We start from the raw sequence: 23,124 nt of genomic DNA, 5'->3' as shown, positions 1-23,124 counted from the left end.
TGACTGAAGAGACTACTTTTCTCAGCCTCTCAGGGACCTGGGTGATCATTCTCTGAGAACGGATATGAGATAAAAAGCCTTCCTTCCTCCCGACTTCCGTTATTCCAGAAGAGCCTGTTAGAAGAGAACAAGACCAATCTTGATGCAAATTCAGAGGCCTTATCATTTCACACTGGTTCATGGGGTTGCAGAGTCAGACACGACTTAGCAACTGAACAACAATAGGATAGAGAGGGAAGACAGGAGAGATGAGGAGAGCAGATGGACTCTGCATCCATGAAGAACATGTAAGAGAAAACCTGAAGCCAGGAAGAGGGACCAACAAGAGGGAATTCAGAGTAAAGGTATCAGTGCACTTAGAACACAAGCTCTGAGGGGAAACAAGCCCAGGGAGACGAGCTGAAGGGACTTTCCTTCAGTGAAAACCAGGAAATGAGAAGCCAGCATGTCAGGTGTCAGCCGGCTGTGGGCAGGGATTGCTGGTCCACGGCTGGGCTTCCTCCAGGCAGACGGCCCAGCACACAGATCACTGGTGTGTATGGAAGGTCTCAGTGGGGTTGTCCTCAAGGTTATTTTTTGACATGAATACCAATTTCACAACCCTCAAAGACTAAAGTAAACTGATGTAAGACATTAAGTTTTAAGATAAAATAAATTATATATATTAGGTGGGAAGGGGTGGGAGGTGAGAGGGAGGTTCAAGAGAGACAGGACATATGTATACCCATGGCTGATTCATGTTGATGTATGGCAGAAACCAATACAATAGTGTAAAGCAATTATCCTTCAATTAAAAATAAACACAGAAAAAATTATAGAAGACAAAGCCTAATTTTGTAAATTATACTAAGTAAATATAAAATTCTAAATAAATCTAAAAAATATGTCCAAAAAAAAAAAAGACACTAAGTTTTAGAGAAGTTTTCAGGACCTTGGGTGGAACTTCAGTGGAAAGAGTGGGGGAAAAGCTCTTTTCTTGGTTGTTTTCCCTCATATTCTTCCTGGGCTGTTTTCTTTCTTTCTTTTTTTTTTATTATTTTTGTTTGTGCGGTTTTCTAACGAAACAGTTCTGGGCCCACAGAACTAGGGGAAGTGAAGATGCTGCTGACTCATGCCAAGGGTGCAAGGCTTTAAGTTCTTTTCTAGTGGTTGGTGTCAAGAAGCCTCTCTATTTACTCTGTACACTAGAGGTGCCAAGGGTCATGAGCAAGGGGGCCCTCCAGTGTTAGGAGGAAAAGCCAGCCTCAGATGGTTCATTTTTGATAGAGGACTGAGTGCTTTAGATTTGATGGGATTCACAGAAGACCCTCAATGGGGGTCTCACTGCTGATTACACGTAAAAGATCATAAGCTGATTTCATGCTCAGTGTACTTGGGCTTGTCAGGCCAACAGTGGTACCTGGCACGGGCCTTTGTATAAGAGGCTTTTCCCTCTCTGGTACAAAGTGCAGAGATTGCTGTGCTCCATGTGGTTTGTATCACAAACAGGATCTCGGACCTGGTCACAGGTGAGCTGTCTTGGCAAACACTCATATTGGCTACATCCAAATTTATCAAATGTCGTCAGGCAGACTTGTGGTTTGGGTATGCATCTGAAAAACACAAATGCAGCACCATGAATCAATGTTGTAAGAGACTATAGTGGGGCTGGCAGGCAGTGGTGGGGCACAGGAGGCTGAAGAGAAAGTAAGAGCGCAATCAGAAACAGTCCCTGTGCCTGAGAGCTTATGGAGACTGGGGAGTCGAGCACGCATGTAACACAGGCCCTCAGGCAGAAAACCACATGCCAAATGCTCATGAGAATGAGTCATTCTGACTGGGGAGCCTGGAGAAAGCGCATGGAGGAGGTGGAGGATGAAGGCCTGCCAGTCAGAGGGAGTAGCAGAGCAAGCGTGTGATGCCCCAGACCCTGTGGTGCTGGGGGAGAGGGCAGGGGGCCCTGAGGGCAGAAGCGAAGGGTGCTCAGGGTGGAAGAGCATGATACGAGACCACCAGACAGGTCAGGGTCCAATGCTGGAGGCGTTCTTATCAATAATAAATGAAGCATTTCTCAGGGACTTAATTATCAGCTTGGCTAATATGAGTCTATCTTAAGAGAAAACTTCACAGCATACGCTGAAAATTTCAGGCTTCTGTGTTTATAAGGCTGAGGACCTGATGCTGGCTGGTTGTGAATCACTGAGAGAATGCCACACCATGAAGCTGGGTTTTCCTAGTAATACCCGGATCTGGCTTCGTTCTCAATCTCTGAACTTCTTCAGAGGGGTTAGGGAGGATGGTTCTTTTCTTTTTTAGACTATTTTGCCTCTCTCATTTCTATAAAGGGTATTTATAATTTTCTATAAGAAGACAGGACCTAAGAAAATGTTTAACTTTTACTGGGTATTTAAAATAATAGGATACACAGATATTTACCTATAACATAAAAGGAGAAGAATATATTAGCTAACATCATATAATTTCAAAGGAAATTACTTCTTTTTACACAAAATTACCACCACCATCACTACTACTACCTATGGCTACCTTTTCTGATGAGATTTAAAATCAGGATGTATGTAAAGACAAATTAAGAAAACAATCCAATTTACAAGCATAAATAACTAAGGAAAACTATAAGACACTGATAAACTGAAGACAACACAAACAGGTGGAAGGATATACTATGCTCATGGATTAGCAGAACTATTGTTAAAAATGACAGTTACCCAAGGTAACTGTCCAATGCACTCCCTATCAAATACAAATAGCATTTTTCATAGAACTAGAACAAATAATTATAAAATTTGTATGGAAACACAAAAGTTCCTGAATAGCCAAAACAATCTTGAGAAAGAAGAACAGAGCCCTTCCTGATTTCAAACTATACTACATAGCTATAGCCATCAAACCATATGGTACTAGCACAAAAACAGACACATAGATCAATGAACAAAACAGAGAGTCCACAAATAAACCCACATTTATATGGGCAAATAATCTATGACAAAGGAGGCAAGAATATACAATGGGTAAGAGATAGTCTGTTCAATAAATCGTGTTGGGAAAACTGGACAACTACATGTAAAAGAACCAAACTGGACCACTTTCTCACACCATCAGTTCAGTTCAGTTCAGTTCAGTTCAGTCGCTCAGTCGTGTCCGACTCTTTGCAACCCCATGAATCGCAGCACACCAGGCCTCCCTGTCCTTCACCAACTCCCAGAGTTCACCCAAACTCATGTCCATTGAGTTGGTGACGCCATCCAACCATCTCATCCTCTGTCGTCCCCTTGTCCTCCTGCCCCCAATCCCTCCCAGCATCAGAGTCTTTTCCAATGAGTCAACTCTTCACGTGAGGTGGCCAAAGTACTGGAGTTTCACCTTTAGCATCATCTCATACCATACACAAATATAAATTCAAAATGGATCGATGACTTAAATGTAAAACCTGAAACCATAAAACTTCTAGAAGAAAACACAGGCAGTATGCTCCCTGACATTAGTCTTAGTAATATTTTTTAGGTATGTCTCCTCAAGCAAGGGAAACAAGAGCAAATATAAACAAACGTTGACTACATCAAACTAAAAAGCTTTTGCACAGCAGAGAAAACCATCAACAAAATGAAAAGGCTGCCTACTGAATGGGAGAATATATTTGCAAAAGATATATGTGATAAGGGGTTAATATCCTAAATATGCAAAGAACTCAAAATCAAAACAAACAAGCAAACAGATAAACAAAAAAAACCCTAACCCTTACAATCCAATCAAACAATGGGCAGAGGATGTGAAGAGACATTTTCCCAAAGAAGACATACAGGCTAAAAGGCACAAGAAAAGATGCTCAACATCCTCAGTAACCAGGGAAATGCAAATCAGAATCACAATGAGATATCACCTCATACCTGTCAGAATGACTATTATCTAAAAGACAACAAATAAGTCTTGATGAAGAGGTGGAGAAAAGGAAACCCTTCTGTGTGCATGTGATGTATGCCACCCATGTGAACACACAGGATGGAATATTACTCAGTTATAGAAAAGAATGAAACCTTGTTACAGCATGGATGGACCTAGAGAGCGCTATGCTAAAGTGAAATAAGACAGAAAGAGAAAGGCAGATTTCAGTTACGTGTGGACTGTAAAAAATGAAACAAATGAACGAATAGCAAAGGACTGCATCTATGTGTATCTGTATCTATGTGTAGGTACAGAGACAAACAGGTGATTGCCAGAGGGGAGGAGAGTGGGGAGAGGACAGAAATTGGTGTGGAAGACCAAGAGGTACAAAATTCCAGTTGCACAATAAATGAATCATAGATATGAAATGTACAGTATGGAGAAGAGTTGATAATTATGTAATATCTTTATATGGTGAAAGATAGTAACTAAACTTACTTCAAAATGTATAGAAATACTGAATCACTATGTTTACACCAGGAACTAACACAGAGTTGTAGGTCAATTATACTTTAAAACAGACAAACTCATAGGAAAAGATCAGATATGTGGTTGCCAGAGGCAAAAGGTGAGGGGAGGGAGACTTAGATGAAGGTAGTCAGAACCAGACATGGAACGACAGACTGGTTCCAAATTGGGAAAGGAGTATGTCAAGGCTGTATATTGTCACCCTGTGTATTTAACTTAAATGCAGAGTACATCATGTGAAATGCCGGACTGTATGAAGCACAATCTGGAATCAAGACTGCGGGGAGAAATACCAATAACCTCAGATATACAGATGAAATCACCCTTAGGGAAGAAAGTAAAGAAGAACTAAAGAGCCTCTTGATGAAAGTGAAAGAGGAGTGGAAAAAGTTGGCTTAAAACTCAAAAAACAAAGATCATGGCAACTGGCCCCATCACTTCATGGCAAATAGATGGGGAAACAACGGAAACAGTGACAGACTTTATTTTTTTGGCTCCAAAATCACTGCAGATGGTGACTGCAGCCATGAAATTAAAAGATGCTTGCTCCTTGGAAGAAAATCTATGACCAACCACAGTATATTAAGCAGAGATATTACTTTGCCAACAAAAATCCATCTAATCAAAGCTATGGTTTTTCTAGTAGTCATGTATGGATGTGGGATTTGGACCATAAAGAAAGCTAAGTGCTGAAGAATTGATGCTTTTGAACTGTGGTGTTGGAGGAGACTCTTGAGAGTCCCTTGGACTGCAAGGAGATCCAACCAGTCAATCCTAAAGGAAATCAGTCCTTAATATTCATTGAAATAACTGATGTGATGAAATGACTCATTGGAAAAGACCCTGATGCAGGGAAAGATTTAAGACAGGAGGAGAAGGGGACCACAGAGGATGAGATGGTTGTATGGCATCACCGACTCAATGGACATGAGTTTGAGCAAGCTCTGGGAGTTGGTGACGAACGGACAGGGAAGCCTGGCATGTTGGCAGTCCATGGGGTGGCAAAGAGTCGGACACGACTGAGTGACTGAACTGAATGGAACTGAGTCAAAAGATAACAAACTTCTAGTTATAACATAGTGATGTAATGTATAACATGATAAATATAATTAACACTGCTGAGAGTTATATATGGAAGTTATTGAGACTAAATCCCAAGAGCTCTTAGCGTCAAGAAGAAATTTTTTTTCAATTTCTTCAAGATGATAGATGTTCACTAAACTTACTATGGTAGTTATTTCATGATGCATGTAAATCAAATCATTGTGCTGTACACCTTAAACTTATACAGGGCCACATATCAAGTCTATCTCAAAAAAACTAGAAGAAAGAAATTGGAATGCATTAAGTTACAATTTTATAGAAATTTAAGACATTTGAAGAGAAATGAAAAAGAAGACTATTTAGAACTTCACTATCTATTAACATGAAGGAATGAGGACAAAGAATATCACGAGAAATTTGGTAATTTTGGAAGAAAAAACATTACTAATTTGAATACACAGAAATAAGAGGATCAACAGGAAAGGCTGAGAATCAAGGAGAGGGCAACAAATTACAAAAAACACTATCAGGGCAGGGACTTGGTCTTGTTGACTACTGTGTCTTAGTGATTAGAAAGATCAGTACAACAGGAGATACTTGATGAATGAATACAGCTTCATTTATTTTCCAATTTCTATTTTTTAAACAACTATTTTTTGAACAGATAATATAAGCCCATGGAGAAAATGAAAAGACAAAATTGTATATAATGAAAAGTAAGTCTCCTGCCTATTCTTTGTATCCCAGCCACCTTCCCTGGAGGTAATCACTTATTACCAACTTCTTATTTATTCTTCCAGAGATATTTTATATAAGAACAAGCATTTTTACATGCTGATTCAAAGAGCATGTGCACTTAAAATTTTGATATGCTTGGCCAAACTGCCCTCCGTACAGGAGGTACCAATCTTTGCCCCAATCCTCTTCTGTATGGGAGTGCCTATTTCTCTGTATTTTGCTATCAAACTTTTTTATCTTTACCAATCTGGTAGATGGAAAATGGTACACAACTGTAGTTTTAATTTATATTTCTCTTAATATGAGAGAGGTTAAGCATTGTGGTAGATTGGCTAGAGCTCATTCATCAAATTCATTTAATTTTCTTCCTGGGCATACATCTAGATTATATTTCCCAGCCTCCCTGGAAGTATTGGTCAAATGAAAAAGTTCTAGACAATGGAATGTGGCTAGAAGTAGAGATGAATTTTAACTTGGCTTATAAAAGCTTTTCAGGAGCAACCTCCATCATGTCCCTTCTCTTATTTGCCTGACAGAGGAGGACTAGAGGCTGTAGGAGCTGGCTGAGTTGCTAGATGGAAAGATCCTAAGTTTCTGAATCACATGTGGAAAGCCACCTGCTGACCACCCAAATGGACTGTAGTTGAACTTCCACTATGTAGAAGTACTGATATTTGGGGGTTTGTATACAGTAGCTAGAGTTGCTCCCCCCAAGTAATAAAAGCATCTTTTTAAGTGTTTAAGAAGAATTTGTATTTCTTTTCCTATGTTTATGTCCTTGGTCCATTTTCCACTGGTTATAGATCTTTGCCTATTTTTATTAATATATTAAGTTGTTCATCTTTTTCATATTGATTTGTAGGGGTTCTTTATATTATCAGAGATTGTACTGAAATCCCTTTCTCTTAAGATTTCTCTTAGTTTGTCATTTGTTACCATGCAGCAAAACTTCATTTTCATGTAGTTGTATTTTTCAAACTGTTCTTTTATATTGATTTTGTATTATACCCAGCCAGGCCTTCCCATTTTTGAGATTTGTGGTTTTATTATAAAAGCAAGCCAATCTTATTCAGAAAGGTTACCAAATAGAAGGAAACAAACAGATAAACATATACCAAAACAACTCTCAATTCTATGTCCCGACACAACTATATTATCCTTTTGACTTATTTCTTTATCATGTTTTCTTATGCATAACACCCTATCTTCTTTGCAGAACAACTCTTTGGGCTTAGTTTTCATGATGTAAACTTTGCTAGACAGGGACCAATTCTCTTTGGTAAAAGAGAATTTGTTAAAATAAATTTAACACAAGAGAAAATTTTCCTTCTCTCCCTTCATACTGCACCAAGGTTTTCGGGATGGAGAAGCAATTGCTTATTATCCACAAAACCTTCAAAAGGCAAGGACTGTGGTGCTGGGACATGTCTTACTCAGCTGTCTGAGGCAGTCAGTGAAAACTTCAATTCCAGAAGCTTGAAACCTAAGAGAATCAGCAGTACCCTTCACCTGCGACCACAAGCAGAAATCCATCATTAAGGTGACGTCAACTGCACTCTGAGCTCCTGAGGAAACCACAGAGAGAGGAGTCCCTAAACAAATATCTTCATAAAATACTGAAAGTGCACTTCCAGAGATTTCTCATGTTCAATCCGTACAGTGGAGGCAGGTTTTAAGTAGACTATTTTCTATTACTACCAGGCATCAGTAACTAATAATAAGAATGCATCCATTTCTCTTGTCTTAGCTGCCGCTTCTCCTTGCCTCACACTTTGTTTCTGTCTTACAGAACTGGTCTAGCTTCCGGCATACACCACGCTCTCTCATTAGCAGCCAAGAGATTTGCTCTGGTTACTCTCTCTGCCTTCATGAACACCACTTCTCCTCTACCGTAAACCTTGCTGGCAGTCTCCTCCTCGTTTTCCCAGCTAATTACCACATGCTCTAGAGGCTTTCCCAGGTTCCTCCAGGCTGTGTCAACTGCTTGACCTCTGGGCCCCCAATCACAGCATATTACCAAGCAGCTTTACCTGGATCTTTCCCTCGAGACTCTAACTTCTCAGGGGAGAGAGCATCTTAATTCATCTTTGTATTTTCACTGTCTGGTATAGAGTAAGTGGTGACCTTCAGTTGAAAAAGACAAGGAGGCATTTGACTTACCTTTGGTTTTTTGGGCAGGGATTAGGAGTACATGGATCCTTTGAGATGCATGATCCAAACTCAAACTGATGGTCCTGGAGGCCCACACAGCGAGCAATGCAGGCGCTGGGGTAAGTGCGTCCATTCTGCCCACAAACGGGGACAAACTGATCTGCACAGTTGCAGGGCAGACCTGCAGGGGGACAGCACCTCAGCAACTGCTCTTGTATGGCCCCTTCCTCTGTTTCCTCATTAAGGTAAACCACTGACAAGCAGCCAGAGGTCTCAGGTTAAAACAGAATTTAACATTAGGTCAGGGGGGTGGGGGAGGATGGGGAGCTGAATGGAAGGGGGCATATCCTCCCATCTCAGTGTTTTTAAAGGTGGCAAGGTTCTGAAAAGCCATTTGTCTGCACAATGACTTTCCTTTGTTCCACTTATTGCCTGCTAACTGAGGGTTTCCAGATCTTGATCCCAGGGGTAGAGATCCTTGCAAACTAAACTACGGGTAGGAGAATGTTTCTCCCAATTTGATATATAGAATCTGGAATTTAGATGTTTGATTCTGGTTTAAGGGATTTCCAGAATGTTCAAGGATAATACCAAAAAACAAGACAAAGAATGAAGGTTGTAAACGCCTCACATAGGTTCTTTCTACCTCCTTAGGGAGGAGAAAGAACAAGAAGTTAGTAACTTGGGAAGATATTGTAACTTAAAACTTAAGAATTTTTATGAACATCTCCTTCTGAGTCCTGTGTAGACTGTGGCCCTATTTGAGTCCCCCAGATGTGTATACTTTGTTGCCAGTAAAATCTCCTTAGAGTCTGCTAGCTAAATACTCTTTATTTTTTTATTTTTTTGTCTGTACCACATGCCTTATGGGATTTTAGTTCCTTGACCAGGGATCCACTGGACTACCAGGGAAATCCCATTAAATAGTCATTGATGTAACTTATCCCAGGACATGAGGGGCTACACACTACAGGGAAAAAGGGTCCTACTAGTTGTAAACTTTAACTTCTAAAAACATTGTGATGTATGTAAATAAGTAAAAGTCTTCCTTGTAAATCTTTAGCTCATTTCTCATCCCACATCATTTTTCGGTTTCTCTAGGCAGAATGAACTGTCCTCATCAGAGCACAGCAGATCAAGGATAAAAATAAAGGACAACAACAACAAGACAATAAAGTAGCAAACCCTGGTACTCATTAGGGTGGATAGAGGATGGGATGGAGCTGGTCCTGCCTCTACTTCCCCATCAGTCTGCATTCACTTCTTGTTTCTGATCTCCCTTTTATTTCCAATGTGCTGGAGATACAAGGTTGGTAAACCCTATTCTGTTCTCTTCCTACCCTATTCCATGTGTAATACCAACTCAGAGTCAAGCTGCTGCTGCAACAGGAAGAAATGGTTTAAGGGCAACTACCTAACTCCTCTTTGCCCAGAACCAGATTTGGGAAAAAAGTAGATACCAGCAAATACTGGCAACTATGCTGTTGCTGTTGACAACTGGAGTTTCTTCTCAAGAAAAGAGCATCTCATCTCACTAACCTTGTCACTTACTGTGGCTGATGTGAGCATAATACCAGCAGCATAAAGCCTAGGAAAGTCAAGAAAGTAACATTCTTGATTGACTGTTCATAAAAATTAAGTTTCAAAATTACAATAATTTCCCAAGTTACTTTCCTGTTTTCCCCCTCCCTAAGGAGATATGAATGGAAGGAATCTATGTAAGGTGTTTACAACCTCTGTCTTTGTCTTGCTATTGTTATCACCCTTCAACATTCCAGAAAACTCCCAGACTTGACATACCTAAATTCTAGATTTTATATCTAGATTGAGAGAAATATTCTTTACTTTTTCTTCCAGTAGCTTTGTTTATAGGGGTCCCTGCCTATATGAATCCAGAAAGCCAAGGTAGGACAAGAAGAACATGGTTAAAGAAAACAAACACAGAAACAAATTTACAAAATACAGGGACACTTTGGACTATAGTGGTAGGGGCAAATGGGTATTTCAGCAGGCAGAAAAACTCCATGTAACTAAAACTATACCAATCACTGGCCCTGTTCTTTTTGACTTACGGAATTCCAAAAGGACCTTAAGAAACCACTTACTTTAATGCCTTCAATTTATAGAGGAGGAAGCAATCCAGAGAGCAAAGTACCTTGCTCTCAGGTTATGCATTTACTTTACTGTGAACATTTGCAGTTAATGAGATGCTGCCTTCAAGGGAAAATGGGTACAGAGGATGAGGAAAGCTGCTGGATGACCACGGTTACCTGTGAAGGTACGACGGTCATCTTCTGAGCTGTGCTCGCTGAGACACAGGCGGGTAGAACACACCAAATTGCCAGCAAAACAAGAACAGATATTGCAGTCGACATTAAAGGAAGTTCCATGACCTGAGAGAAAGAGAAATAAAATGCTAATTTATGTCATGAATTTATAAATAAATCACAAATTAAAAATTACATAGTTTAAAAAGTTTTAAAATAGAAATTCTTGAAAGATAACTTCTGAATATATAAAAGGGAATTAAACTTGTAATACTGGTATTTTCATATTGACCTCCCACCATATCCCCTCCAAACCCCTAATATGCTCATCTCACTAGACTGCTCCAAATTCTCTCCTATCTTATCATGTAAAGCATGACTTCAATTCCTCATCCGAGGTTCTTTTGTACAGAAAAGGTATTTACTCAGTGAAAGTTTATGGAAAGAATGAGTTTATCTTCTGATGTTTTCTGTGATTCAAGGTACCTATGTTACATTTTAGCTAATTAGAATATGGACTAAGCAATGAATACCTGACTTGCTGGTCTAAGCAGAAATTTGCAAGCTCTTTTTAGTCAAAAGTACTCTTCTTAAAGTAAGATCTCACACAGAAGAGTATTACAAGAGTCATATAAAAGCTGAACTACTCTAGTTGATGGGTAGGGGGATGGATGTAGAGGTAGCAGAATGAGCAGGTGGGGTGGGGAGCACATTCTCAAAAGTGGTATTTTTTTTTCACAGTTTTTGAGGTTATATATTGATATGAAGAGTTACTAAGGGCTATAAGCAAAAGATGGTTTAAAGAAGCACTGAGAAAGCAAGATCCTCAGACTTTTAGAGAAGGTGATCAAACGAGGAGGTACTCTTAATGTGCTCTCTCCCAACCCCTAACCAACAGTGTAGTTCCCATCCCTTTGGTTTCCATGATGTCACACAGTAAAGAGTTCAGTAAGTGTTAGTTACTATCAGCTGTTAGTAGTCCCTTCTTGATGAGGCTTCTAAGAAGGTTCCTTAGAAGTCCTTGTGTTCCATAGAGTTTGAAAAATACTTCCCTAGAATATCTGATTTGTAGACTTTTACTCTCTGGTGAGAACCCATCCAATGTTCTCCCTACCAAGTTAATACAACTAATCTTGTGTTAAAAACAAAACAAAACAAAAAAACAAAAACAGTTCAAGACTCACTTTTTCTTTTTCCTCCAACAATACAAGACTTCTGAAGGTCTATACAGTGCATCTCTATACAGTTTTCTAAGAGTCCACTTTGCCCACACGAGCAAATTTTATAACAACCAACTTCCCCTGCAGATGATGGCACCTGGATCAGTGTCCCTTGACGGACAATAAAATCAGATGCTTCTCCCAATTTGCAGCCTGTAGGGACAAAAATGAGCTGAGAGAGCTGGTACTGTTCCCTGATATTGTTTTGTGATATCAGATACACTTCACATAAGTTTTATAGATATTGTGTGGCCACTAAAGATTACGTAATAGAACTTTCACTAAACTAGGGAATTGCTTTGGTTCAACTGGCCACAAACAAACAAAAATTCCACGTTCAGTCTGTGAAGTGGTGGTGATTAAAGGACACATACCCCAAAGTTAGAAATAGTTCTTACAAAAATGCTGTAAGATAAGTAGTTCTTAAAATTTTTTAAGGCTTATCAAATATATTTTAAAAACACAGGTATTTTTTTAAATGTAACATGGCAACTGAGAGTAATTTTAGAATAATCTGGTCAGAAAACTTTTAGTGATAGAATAAAGACACATCTTAAATTCAAAGAAAAGTGAATACTTGATTGGACTTAGGGAAAACCCGTTTATTTTCAATTTTAACAAGATTTATTATGATGCTATAGCTTATGTAGTATTATACAAATATTATAAGTGGCCCTTTGAGATATGCTTATTTAATATTTTTTTTTTCCTTTTTACTTCCCATGTTTAAAAACTAGCCCAAGGTTCTTTTTTCCTTTGGTTGTCAAGAACCTTATGACTCATTATGAGAATCTGGTTTTGAAAGTGAAATAAGTTTACAATCTAAATGACTACTGAAAATTATTTTTTTGTCTTCCTCTGCTTACATAAATAATACACGTTTATTTGAAAAACATAATTTAGAAAATAATCTTATTCCAAAGATAACTGCTATAAAGAAACAACAGCAGCACATACCCTTGCCCATCCCACACCCCACCCCACCTCTTACCCTGAACACAAGAGTATGGAAGACAGGGATCACCAGATGGACACCCTTTCCGGTTTACCTCACAGAGTTCATTAGCAGGGCAAGGGTTTGGGTTACAAGGATGAGTCACCTCTTCTACAATGTTACCTAAAGAACTTGGCCCTGAAAATACAAAAACAGATCAGTTTAAACACCCAAAAGAGTAGAAGAGGTCTGTAAATTGTCTGAATTAATGACATCTGAAACAAATGGACAGCTCATGAGGTCTGTATAGTCAAAGCTATGGTTCTTCTACTAGTCATGTATTGATGTGACAGTTGGACCATAAAGAAGGCTGAGCACCAAAGAATTGATGCTTTCAAACTGTGGTGCTGGACGAGACTCTTGAGGGTCCCTTGATCAACAAGGAAATCCAATCAGTCAATCCTAAAGGAAATCAACCCTGAATATTCATTGGAAGGACTGATGCTGAAGCTGAAGCTCCAATGCTTTGGTCATCTGATGTGAAGAGCTGACTCAACAGAAAAGACCCTGATGCTGGGAACGTTGAGGGCAGGAGCAGAAGGGGGTGGCAGAGGATGAGATGGTTGGTTGGCATCATCAACTCAATAAACATGAGTTTAAGCAAACTCTGAGAGATAGTGAAGGACAGGGAAACCTGGCATGCTGCAGTCCATGGGGTGGCAAAGGACTGGACATGACTGAGGGACTGAACAACAACATGAGGTATGATTCAAGTGAGTTATTGAAATGGATTTCCTGATCAACTGTGCATTTCCATAAACAAACATTCATTCATTTGTTTATTTATTGGGTGCCTAAGATAATGCCCATGAATCAAGGCAAATTGGAAGTGGTCAAACAAGAGATGGCAAGAGTGAACGTCGACATTCTAGAAATCAGCTAACTAAAAGGGACTGGAATGGGTGAATTTAACTCAGATGACCATTATATCTACTACTGTGGGCAAGAATCCCTTAGAAGAAATGGAGTAGCCATCATGGGCAACAAAAGAGTCCGAAATGCAGTACTTGGATGCAATCTCAAAAACGACAGAATGATCTCTGTTCGTTTCCAAGGCAAACCATTCAATATCACAGTGATCTAAGTCTATGCCCCAACCAGTAATGCTGAAGAAGCTGAAGTTGAATGGTTCTATGAAGACCTACAAGACCTTTTAGAACTAACACCCAAAAAAGATGTTCTTTTCATTATAGGGGACTGGAATGCAAAAGTAGGAAGTCAAGAGATACCTGGAGTAATGGGCAAATTTGGCCTTGGAATACGGAATGAAGCAGGGCAAAGGCTAATAGAGTTTTGCCAAGAAAATGCACTGGTAATAGCAAACACCCTCTTCCAACAACACAAGAGAAGACTCTACACATGGACATCACCAGATGGTCAACACCGAGATCAGATTGATTATATTCTTTGCAGCCAAAGATGGAGAAGCTCTATACAGTCAGCAAAAACAAGACCAGGAGCTGACTGTGGCTCAGATCATGAACTCCTTATTGCCAAATTCAGACTTAAATTGAAGAAAGTAGGGAAAACCACTAGACCATTCAGGTATGACCTAAATCAAATCCCTTATGAGTATATAGTGGAAGTGAGAAATACATTTAAGGGACTAGATCTGATAGATAGGACGGAGCTTCATGACATTGTACAGGAGACAGGGATCAAGACCATCCCCATGGAAAAGAAATGCAAAAAAGCAAAATGGCTGTCTGAGGAGGCTTTACAAAAAGCTGTGAAAAGAAGAGAAGCGAAAAGCAAAGGAGAAAAGGAAAGATATAAGCATCTGAATGCAGAGTTCCAAAGAATAGCAAGAAGAGATAAGAAAGCCTTCCTCAGTGATCAGTGCAAAGAAATAGAGGAAAACAACAGAATGGGAAAGACTAGAGATCTCTTCAAGAAAATTAGAGATACCAAGGCAACATTTCATGCAAAGATGGGCTCGATAAAGGACAGAAATGGTATGGACCTAACAGAAGCAGAAGATATTAAGAAGAGGCGGCAGGAATACACAGAAGAACTGTACAAAAAAGATCTTCACGACCCAGATAATCACAATGGTGTGATCACTGACCTAGAGCCAGACATCCTGGAATGTGAAGTCAAGTGGGCCTTAGAAAGCATCACTACGAACAAAGCTAGTGGAGGTGATGGAATTCCAGTTGAGCTATTTCAATCCTGAAAGATGATGCTGTGAAAGTGCTGCACTCAATATGCCAGCAAATTTGGAAAACTCAGCAGTGGACACAGGACTGGAAAAAGGTCAGTTTTCATTCTGATCCCAAAGAAAGGCAATGCCAAAGAATGCTCAAACTACCGCACAATTGCACTCATCTCACACGCTAGTAAAGTAATGCTCAAAATTCTCCAAGCCAGGCTTCAGCAATATGTGAACCGTGAACTTCCAGATGTTCAAGCTGGTTTTAGAAAAGGCAGAGGAACCAGAGATCAAATTGCCAACATCTGCTGGATCATCAAAAAAGCAAGAGAGTTCCAGAAAAACATCTATTTCTGCTTTATTGACTATCCCAAAGCCTTTGACTGTGTGGATCACAATAAACTGTGGAAAATTCTGAAAGAGATGGGAATCCCAGACCACCTGACCTGCCTCTTGAGAAACCTATATGCAGGTCAGGAAGCAACAGTTAGAACTGGACATGGAACAACAGACTGGTTCCAAATAGGAAAAGGAGTTCGTCAAGGCTGTGTATTGTCACCCTGCTCATTTAACTTATATGCAGAGTACATCATGAGAAACGCTGGGCTGGAAGAAGCACAAGCTGGAATCAAGATTGCTAGGAGAAATATCAATAACTTCAGATATGCAGATGACACCACTCTTATGGCAGAAAGTGAAGAGGAACTAAAAAGCCTCTTGATGAAAGTGAAAGTGGATAGTGAAAAAGTTGGCTTAAAACTCAACATTCAGAAAACGATGATCATGGCATCTGGTCCCATCACTTCATGGGAAATAGATGGGGAAACAGTGGAAACAGTGTCAGACTTTATTTTTTGGGGCTCCAAAATCACTGCAGATGGTGACTGCAGCCATGAAATTAAAAGACACTTACTCCTTGGAAGGAAAGTTATGACCAACCTAGATAGCATATTGAAAAGCAGAGACATCACTCTGCCAACAAAGGTCCGCCTAGTCAAGGCTATGGTTTTTCCAGTGGTCATGTATGGATGTGAGAGTTGGACTGTGAAGAAAGCTGAGTGCCGAAGAATTGATGCTTTTGAACTGTGGTGTTGGAGAAGACTCTTGAGAGCCCCTTGGACTGCAAGGAGATCCAACCAGTCCATTCTGAAGGAGATCAGCCCTGGGATTTCTTTGGAAGGAATGATGCTAAAGCTGAAACTCCAATACTTTGGCTGCCTCATGTGAAGAGTTGACTCATTGGAAAAGACTCTGATGCTGGGAGGGATTGGGGGCAGGAGGAGAAGGGGAGGACAAAGGATGAGATGGCTGGATGGCATCACTGACTCGATGGACGTGAGTCTGAGTGAACTCCAGGAGTTGGTGATGGACAGGGAGGCCTGGCGTGCTATGATTCATGGGGTCGCAAAGAGTCAGACCCTACTGAGCGACTGAACAAAAGATAATGCCTGGCAAGGTCCTAGGTTCTGGAGATACAGAAGTGAATAAAAAAGGCAAATCTCTATAGAGTTTACATTTTGGTCAGGAAATAGACAATAAATAGACTCTGAGCGTGTGTGTGTATGAATGTAAGTAAAAAGTCAGATAACAATAAGCAGTATAAAGGGATGGAATGTAACATATATTTTGAATAAGGTGGTCAAATAGATGCTTATGTCTAAAAGGGATAATTTAGCACATTCACCATAAATAATGATAATTTATTATGGTAAGATGGACCCTATACCATGATCATATTGGTTAACTTATTAAATAATGACCAAGGAAAAATCTCACTTAATATACAGTCATCCCTCAATATCTGTGGGGGGGTTGATTCCAACACTCCCATGGATATCAAATTCTGAGAATGTTCAAGTCCTTTATATAAAATGGTGTAGTATTTGCATATAACCTAAGTACACTCTCCTGCATAGTTTAAATTATCTCCAGATTATTTATAATACCTAATACAATGTAAATACTATGTCAGTTCAGTCGCTCAGTCGTGTCCGACTCTTTGCGACCCCATGAATCCCAGCACGCCAGGCCTCCCTGTCCATCACCAACTCCCAGAGTTCACTCAGACTCACGTCCATCGAGTCAGTGATGCCATCCAGCCATCTCATCCTCTGTCCTCCCCTTCTCCTCCTGCCCCCAATCCCTCCCAGCATCAGAGTCTTTTCCAATGAGTCAACTCTTCACATGAGGTGGCCAAAGTACTGGAGTTTCAGCTTTAGCATCATTCCTTCCAAAGAAATCCCAGGGCTGATCTCCTTCAGAATGGACTGGTTGGATCTCCTTGCAGTCCAAGGGACTCTTAAGAGTCTTCTCCAACACCACAGTTCAAAAGCATCAATTCTTCGTAAATAGTTATAAATAAAATGTAAATGCTATGTAAATAGTTGCCAGGTATACAACATTCAAATTTTGCTTTTTGGAACTTTCTGGAATTTTTTTTTCCTGAATATTTTCAATTTGCAAATGCAGAACCTGTGGATATGGAGGGCAAACTCTGTGTGACATTTTAAAAGAGTATTGAAATGTAAACAAAAGCATTTCTTTAAGTTTCCTCCCACTGAAAACAGTCTCTGTCTACACATATATTTGACTACTCTAATGGCATCCAGGATTATGAATACATTCATTTTGCTTACTTGATTTTAGGCCAGACTTAGACTCTAAGGCTATAGAGAATCAGGGCTTATAGAATTTATCTCATCCAGCCCAATCATTTTATAAATAGGAAAGCTGAGGCTCACAGAAGTCATCTGCTTAAAATCAGAGAGGCCTATGATTCTAGTCAGTCCAATGCTCTCTTTTTTTCTACACTTGTCACTAAGGTTAAGGGACACAGTCTGTTTGTCTTGATTAAAATATAGTGGATATTGTGAGTTGCAAATGTAGTACCCACTTTTTTCTTTTTACTTACTACCAGGTTGGCAATGGGCCCACAGATAAAAAATCTTTCCCAGCTTCCCATACAATGAGGGGTGGTTTTCCCTTACATGAAGTAGCTAGAATTAAAATACTCATGTTGTGATGGTAAAGTACACAAAGTAACCTTGATGATGGAAGCCAAGCACTAAGAATGGTGGAGAAAGAAAAGGGAACCTGGATTCCACTGTAACAGCCCTAGACTATTTACTTCTGGGCTTTCTTTTGCTTCCATCTGTTCTATTATTTGCAGTTGAACTTAATCCTATCTTAACACAGGAAAATAAAGCTAGTTTGAGCCAGCTCACAGCACTAATGCCCCTTAGTGGTAGCCTAAACACTTCTCTTAACTATATGTACTTAATCTCTCAGTCGTGTCTGACTCTCTGCGACCCCATGGACTTATAGCCCACCAGCCCACAGGGATTCTCCAGGCAAGAATACTGGAGTGGGTTGCCAGGCCCTTCTCCAGGAGATTTTCCCAACCCAGGGATCGAACCCAGGTCTCCAGCATTGCAGGCAGATTTTTCACTGAGCCACCAGGAAAGCCCCTTGACTATATAGTGTCTATGAATTTTATCCCCTGGTTTCTACCACACAGTCACCTCCTGCTGGGAAGCTTAGCTTCAGAATCCATCAAGGAGATACAAACTTATTCTTCTAGCTCTTGGTAGGAGTATTTGGTACAGAGAAAAACTCCATTTTCATGTACTAACCCAGACCATCATTCCTTACTCCCTATTTGGTGGGTAAGTCCAAGCCAACGCCTGGCTCAGTTTCTACTGGTATTAGATGACAAGAAGCTAAAGACTCCCTAGGGGAAATTCTACTTGATCAAATCATGGCAAGGAGACAGCAATGATAAAGAGCTGGTTATCTGAGAATGCGGACACATGACTCATCACTAAGAATTCCTGACTGACAACAGTTCACTACCCACTCAGACTGCTAATGATAGTTGCTTCTGTGTATATATTTTAAGACGACAATTCTTTCCTGGGCTGAAAAGGGCAAGCAAATAAGGTAAGAGTCTGCAGATGAGATATTATCATTAAACCACATGTTCTCAACAGATAGATGCTCATGCAAAGCAAACATCAAGGGCAGAGATAGAAGGGAGAAGCCTTTAAATTAAAAAAAAAAGTACTTACTGAGGTATGTATCCAAAGGTATGCAATTCTCCAGGTCATCTGTGGGTGACAGAAGCTCACAAATACTTTCAGCTGTGTGGTCTTCAGGGAATTTGTTCTGGTCCCCACATTTCTTGAGAATCTCTACACAATCTGATCTTGAAAAGGAAAATACACACAAATTTAGGATTTGAGGAACCTCCTCACTCCCCAGGTTGCCTAGCCAATATCAATTCTGTTTCAGAAGCTTTTCAGAAAGTGAGTTTTTACAACTCAACAATGTTTCGCACTTTGTTAGGTGCATGATAAAAGAACAGGGCTGACAGCAGACCTTAGGTTGAAGAGTAAGTAATATATTTCACTATCAAAGCAGCCCCAACTTTCTCTGACCTGAGATCAAAAGCCTTGCTCAAATTTTACACTCATACCTACTGCCACTACTATCAATGTGGTTTTCCACTGTCATTGAAAGGAAATTAACCTAGGCTAGTCTGATGTGCTCTTTGTGAAATCATATTCCTTTCTCTCAGGGCTTTCTTTCTTCTTCCCTCACTGCCTTCCTGCCTTTCTCTTTTTAAATATCTGTTTATATCAACATTAAAGTGTTTGGCCTGTAACAACTGGAAAACCCACTACTTTAAAATTTTCTGTCTTCAATAGAAATTTGACCCCTCTATAAAGTTTCATCTTTATTTTATCCAGACCCCCCCTTTTTTTGTCTTCCTATTTACTTAAATTTTTTAAAATTTTTTAATTGAAGTATAGTTAATTTATAATGCTGTGTTCATTTCAGATGTACAACAAACTGGTTTAGTTATATATATATACACTGTTTTTCAGATTCTTCTACCTTATAGGTTATTTCAAAATATTGAGTATAGTTCCCTGTGCTATACAATAGGTCCTTAAACTTTATCCTATAATAGATCTTAATAAGTAAACCATTCAGAAATGTTTATTAGGAACAGACCCTATTGACTATATTTACTAAGTCTTTCACTCATCAAACATTTCTGGAATATCTATTGCACTTTAGGATTATGCTCATTCCTGAAGAGAAGAAAAAGAAGAGAGAAAATATAAGAAAAAAAGAGGTTCAAAGAAGAGTATTTATCCTCAAGAAGAGCAAAGCTAACAGGATATAAGACAAATACACATATTAAAGTAAACGAATAGAATAGTGCATTGAAGATACTCACTGTTTCTTGAACTAAGTTCCATGAGAAAAGTACAAATGAAAGTCTACAGAAATTTGTAGTTTGGATAAACTACTATCAGCTGGAGAAATCTGGGAAGATTCCATAGCAATGACTGGAATTTAAGAGGGGCTAAGACGGACAGTCAACGTTCTAGGAATCAGCAAAATAAAATGGACTGGAATGGGTGAATTTAACTCAGATGACCATCATATCTACTACTGTGGGCAAGAATCCCTTAGAAGAAATGGAGTAGCCATCATGGTCAACAAAAGAGTCCAAAATGCAGTACTTGGATGCAATCTCAAAAATGACAGAATGATCTCTGTTTGTTTCCAAGGCAAACCATTCAATATCACGGTGATCCAAGCCTATGCCCCTACCAGTAACGCTGAAGAAGCTGAGTTGAACGGTTCTATGAAGACTTACAAGACCTTTTAGAACTAACACCCAAAAAAGATGTTCTTTTCATTATAGGGGACTGGAATGCAAAAGTAGGAAGTCAAGAGATACCTGGAGTAATGGGCAAATTTGGCCTTGGAATACGGAATGAAGCAGGGCAAAGGCTAATAGAGTTTTGCCAAGAAAATGCACTGGTAATAGCAAACACCCTCTTCCAACAACACAAGAGAAGACTCTACACATGGACATCACCAGATGGTCAACACCAAAATCAGATTGATTATATTCTTTGCAGCCAAAGATGGAGAAGCTTTATACAGTCAGCAAAAACAAGACCAGGAGCTGACTGTGGCTCAGATCATGAACTCCTTATTGCCAGATTCAGACTTAATTGAAGAAAGTGGGGAAAACCACTAGACCATTCAGGTATGACCTAAATCAAATCCCTTATGATTATACAGTGGAAGTGAGAAATACATTTAAGGGACTAGATCTGACACAGAGTACCTGATGAACTTTGGACTGAGGTTCGTGACAATGTACAGGAGACAGGGATCAAGACCATCCCCATGGAAAAGAAATGCAAAAAAGCAAAATGGCTGTCTGAGGAGGCCTTACAAATAGCTGTGAAAAGAAGAGAAGAGAAAAGGAGAAAAGGAAAGATATTCCCATCTGAATGCAGATTTCCAAAGAATAAAAAGGAGAGATAAGAAAACCTTTCTCAGCGATCAATGCAAAGAAATAGAGGAAAGCAACAGAATGGGAAAGACTAGAGATCTCTTCAAGAAAATTAGAGATACCAAGGCAACATTTCATGCAAAGATGGGCTCAATAAAGGACAGAAATGGTATGGACCTAACAGAAGCAGAAGACATTAAGAAGAGGTGGCAAGAATACACAGGAAAACTGTACAAAAAAAATCTTCACGACCCAGATAATCACGAGGGTGTGATCACTCACCTAGAGCCAGACATCCTGGAATGTGAAGTCAAGTGGGCCTTAGAAAGCATCAATATGAACAAAGCTAGTGGAGGTGATGGAATTCCAGTTGAGCTATTTCAAATCCTGGAAGATGATGCTGTGAAAGTGCTGCACTCAATATGCCAGCAAGTTTGGAAAACTCAGCAGTGGCCACAGGACTGGAAAAGGTCAGTTTTCATTCCAATGCCAAAGAAAGGCAATGCCAAAGAATGCTCAAACTACCGCACAATTGCACTCATCTCACACGCTAGTAAAGTAATGCTCAAAATTCTCCACTCCAGGTTTCAACAGTACGTGAACCGTGAACTTCCAGATGTTCAAGCTGGTTTTAGAAAAGGCAGAGGAACCAGAGATCAAACTGCCAACATCTGCTGGATCATCAAAAAAGCAAGAGAGTTCCAGAAAAACATCTATTTCTGCTTTATTGACTATCCCAAAGCCTTTGACTGTGTGGAGCACAATAAACTGTGGAAAATTCTGAAAGAGATGGGAATCCCAGACCACCTGACCTGCCTCTTGAGAAACCTATATGCAGATCAGGAAGCAACAGTTAGAACTGGACATGGAACAACAGACTGGTTCCAAATAGGAAAAGGAGTTCGTCAAGGCTGTGTATTGTCACCCTGCTCATTTAACTTATATGCAGAGTACATCATGAGAAACGCTGGGCTGGAAGAAGCACAAGCTGGAATCAAGATTGCCAGGAGAACTATCAATAACCTCAGATATGCAGATGACACCACTCTTATGGCAGAAAGTGAAGAAGAACTAAGGAGCCTCTTGATGAAAGTGAAAGAGGAGAGTGAAATAGTTGGCTTAAAACTCAACATTCAGAAAACGATGATCATGGCATCTGGTCCCATCACTTCATGGGAAATAGATGGGGAAACAGTGGAAACAGTGTCAGACTTTATTTTTTTGGGCTCCAAAATCACTGCAGATGGTGACTGCAGCCATGAAATTAAAAGACACTTACTCCTTGGAAGGAAAGTTGTGACCGACCTGCACATTAAAGAGCAGAGATATTACTTTGCCAACAAAGGTCCGTTTAGTCAAGGCTATGGTTTTTCCAGTGGTCATGTATGGATGTGAGAGTTGGACTGTGAAGAAAGCTGAGTGCCGAAGAATTGATGCTTTTGAACTGTGGTGTTGGAGAAGACTCTTGAGAGTCCCTTGGACTGTAAGGAGATCCAACCATTCCATCCTAAAGGAGACCAGTCCTGGGTGTTCATTGGAAGGACTGATGCTGAGGCTGAAACTCCAATACTTTGGCCACCTCATGTGAAGAGTTGACTCATTGGAAAAGACTCTGATGCTGGGAGGGATTGGGGGCAGGGAGAGAAGGGGGAGAAGAGGATGAGATGGCTGGATGGCATCACTGACTCGGTGGACATGAGTTTGGGTGAACTCTGGGAGTTGGTGATGGACAGGGAGGCCTGGCGTGCTGCGATTCATTGGGTCGCGAAGAGTCGGACACGACTGAGTGACTGAACTGAACTGAACTGAGGAAGGACAAGCAGTGG

At 40.0% G+C, this 23,124-nt stretch overlaps 1 protein-coding gene across 2 annotated transcripts in view; it reads right to left on the bottom strand.

The window, feature by feature from the left end:
• Positions 1–23,124, bottom strand: part of RECK (reversion inducing cysteine rich protein with kazal motifs) — an 80,944-nt gene that overhangs the window by 5,056 nt on the left and 52,764 nt on the right. For both annotated transcript variants that reach the window (XM_027549650.1, XM_027549651.1), the window contains 6 exons: positions 19,044–19,180; positions 12,822–12,962; positions 11,795–11,983; positions 10,614–10,736; positions 8,353–8,524; positions 1,400–1,592 (listed from right to left, as the gene is read on the bottom strand). In XM_027549650.1, the coding sequence (XP_027405451.1) occupies positions 1,400–1,592; positions 8,353–8,524; positions 10,614–10,736; positions 11,795–11,983; positions 12,822–12,962; positions 19,044–19,180 (955 nt within the window). The remainder of the gene's footprint in view (positions 1–1,399; positions 1,593–8,352; positions 8,525–10,613; positions 10,737–11,794; positions 11,984–12,821; positions 12,963–19,043; positions 19,181–23,124) is intronic.

This window comes from Bos indicus x Bos taurus, chromosome 8, assembly GCF_003369695.1.
Source record: "Bos indicus x Bos taurus breed Angus x Brahman F1 hybrid chromosome 8, Bos_hybrid_MaternalHap_v2.0, whole genome shotgun sequence".
Taxonomy (NCBI): domain Eukaryota; kingdom Metazoa; phylum Chordata; class Mammalia; order Artiodactyla; family Bovidae; genus Bos; species Bos indicus x Bos taurus.
Note: the sequence above shows the minus strand (reverse complement) of the source record. Positions and strands in the feature narration are given on the sequence as shown.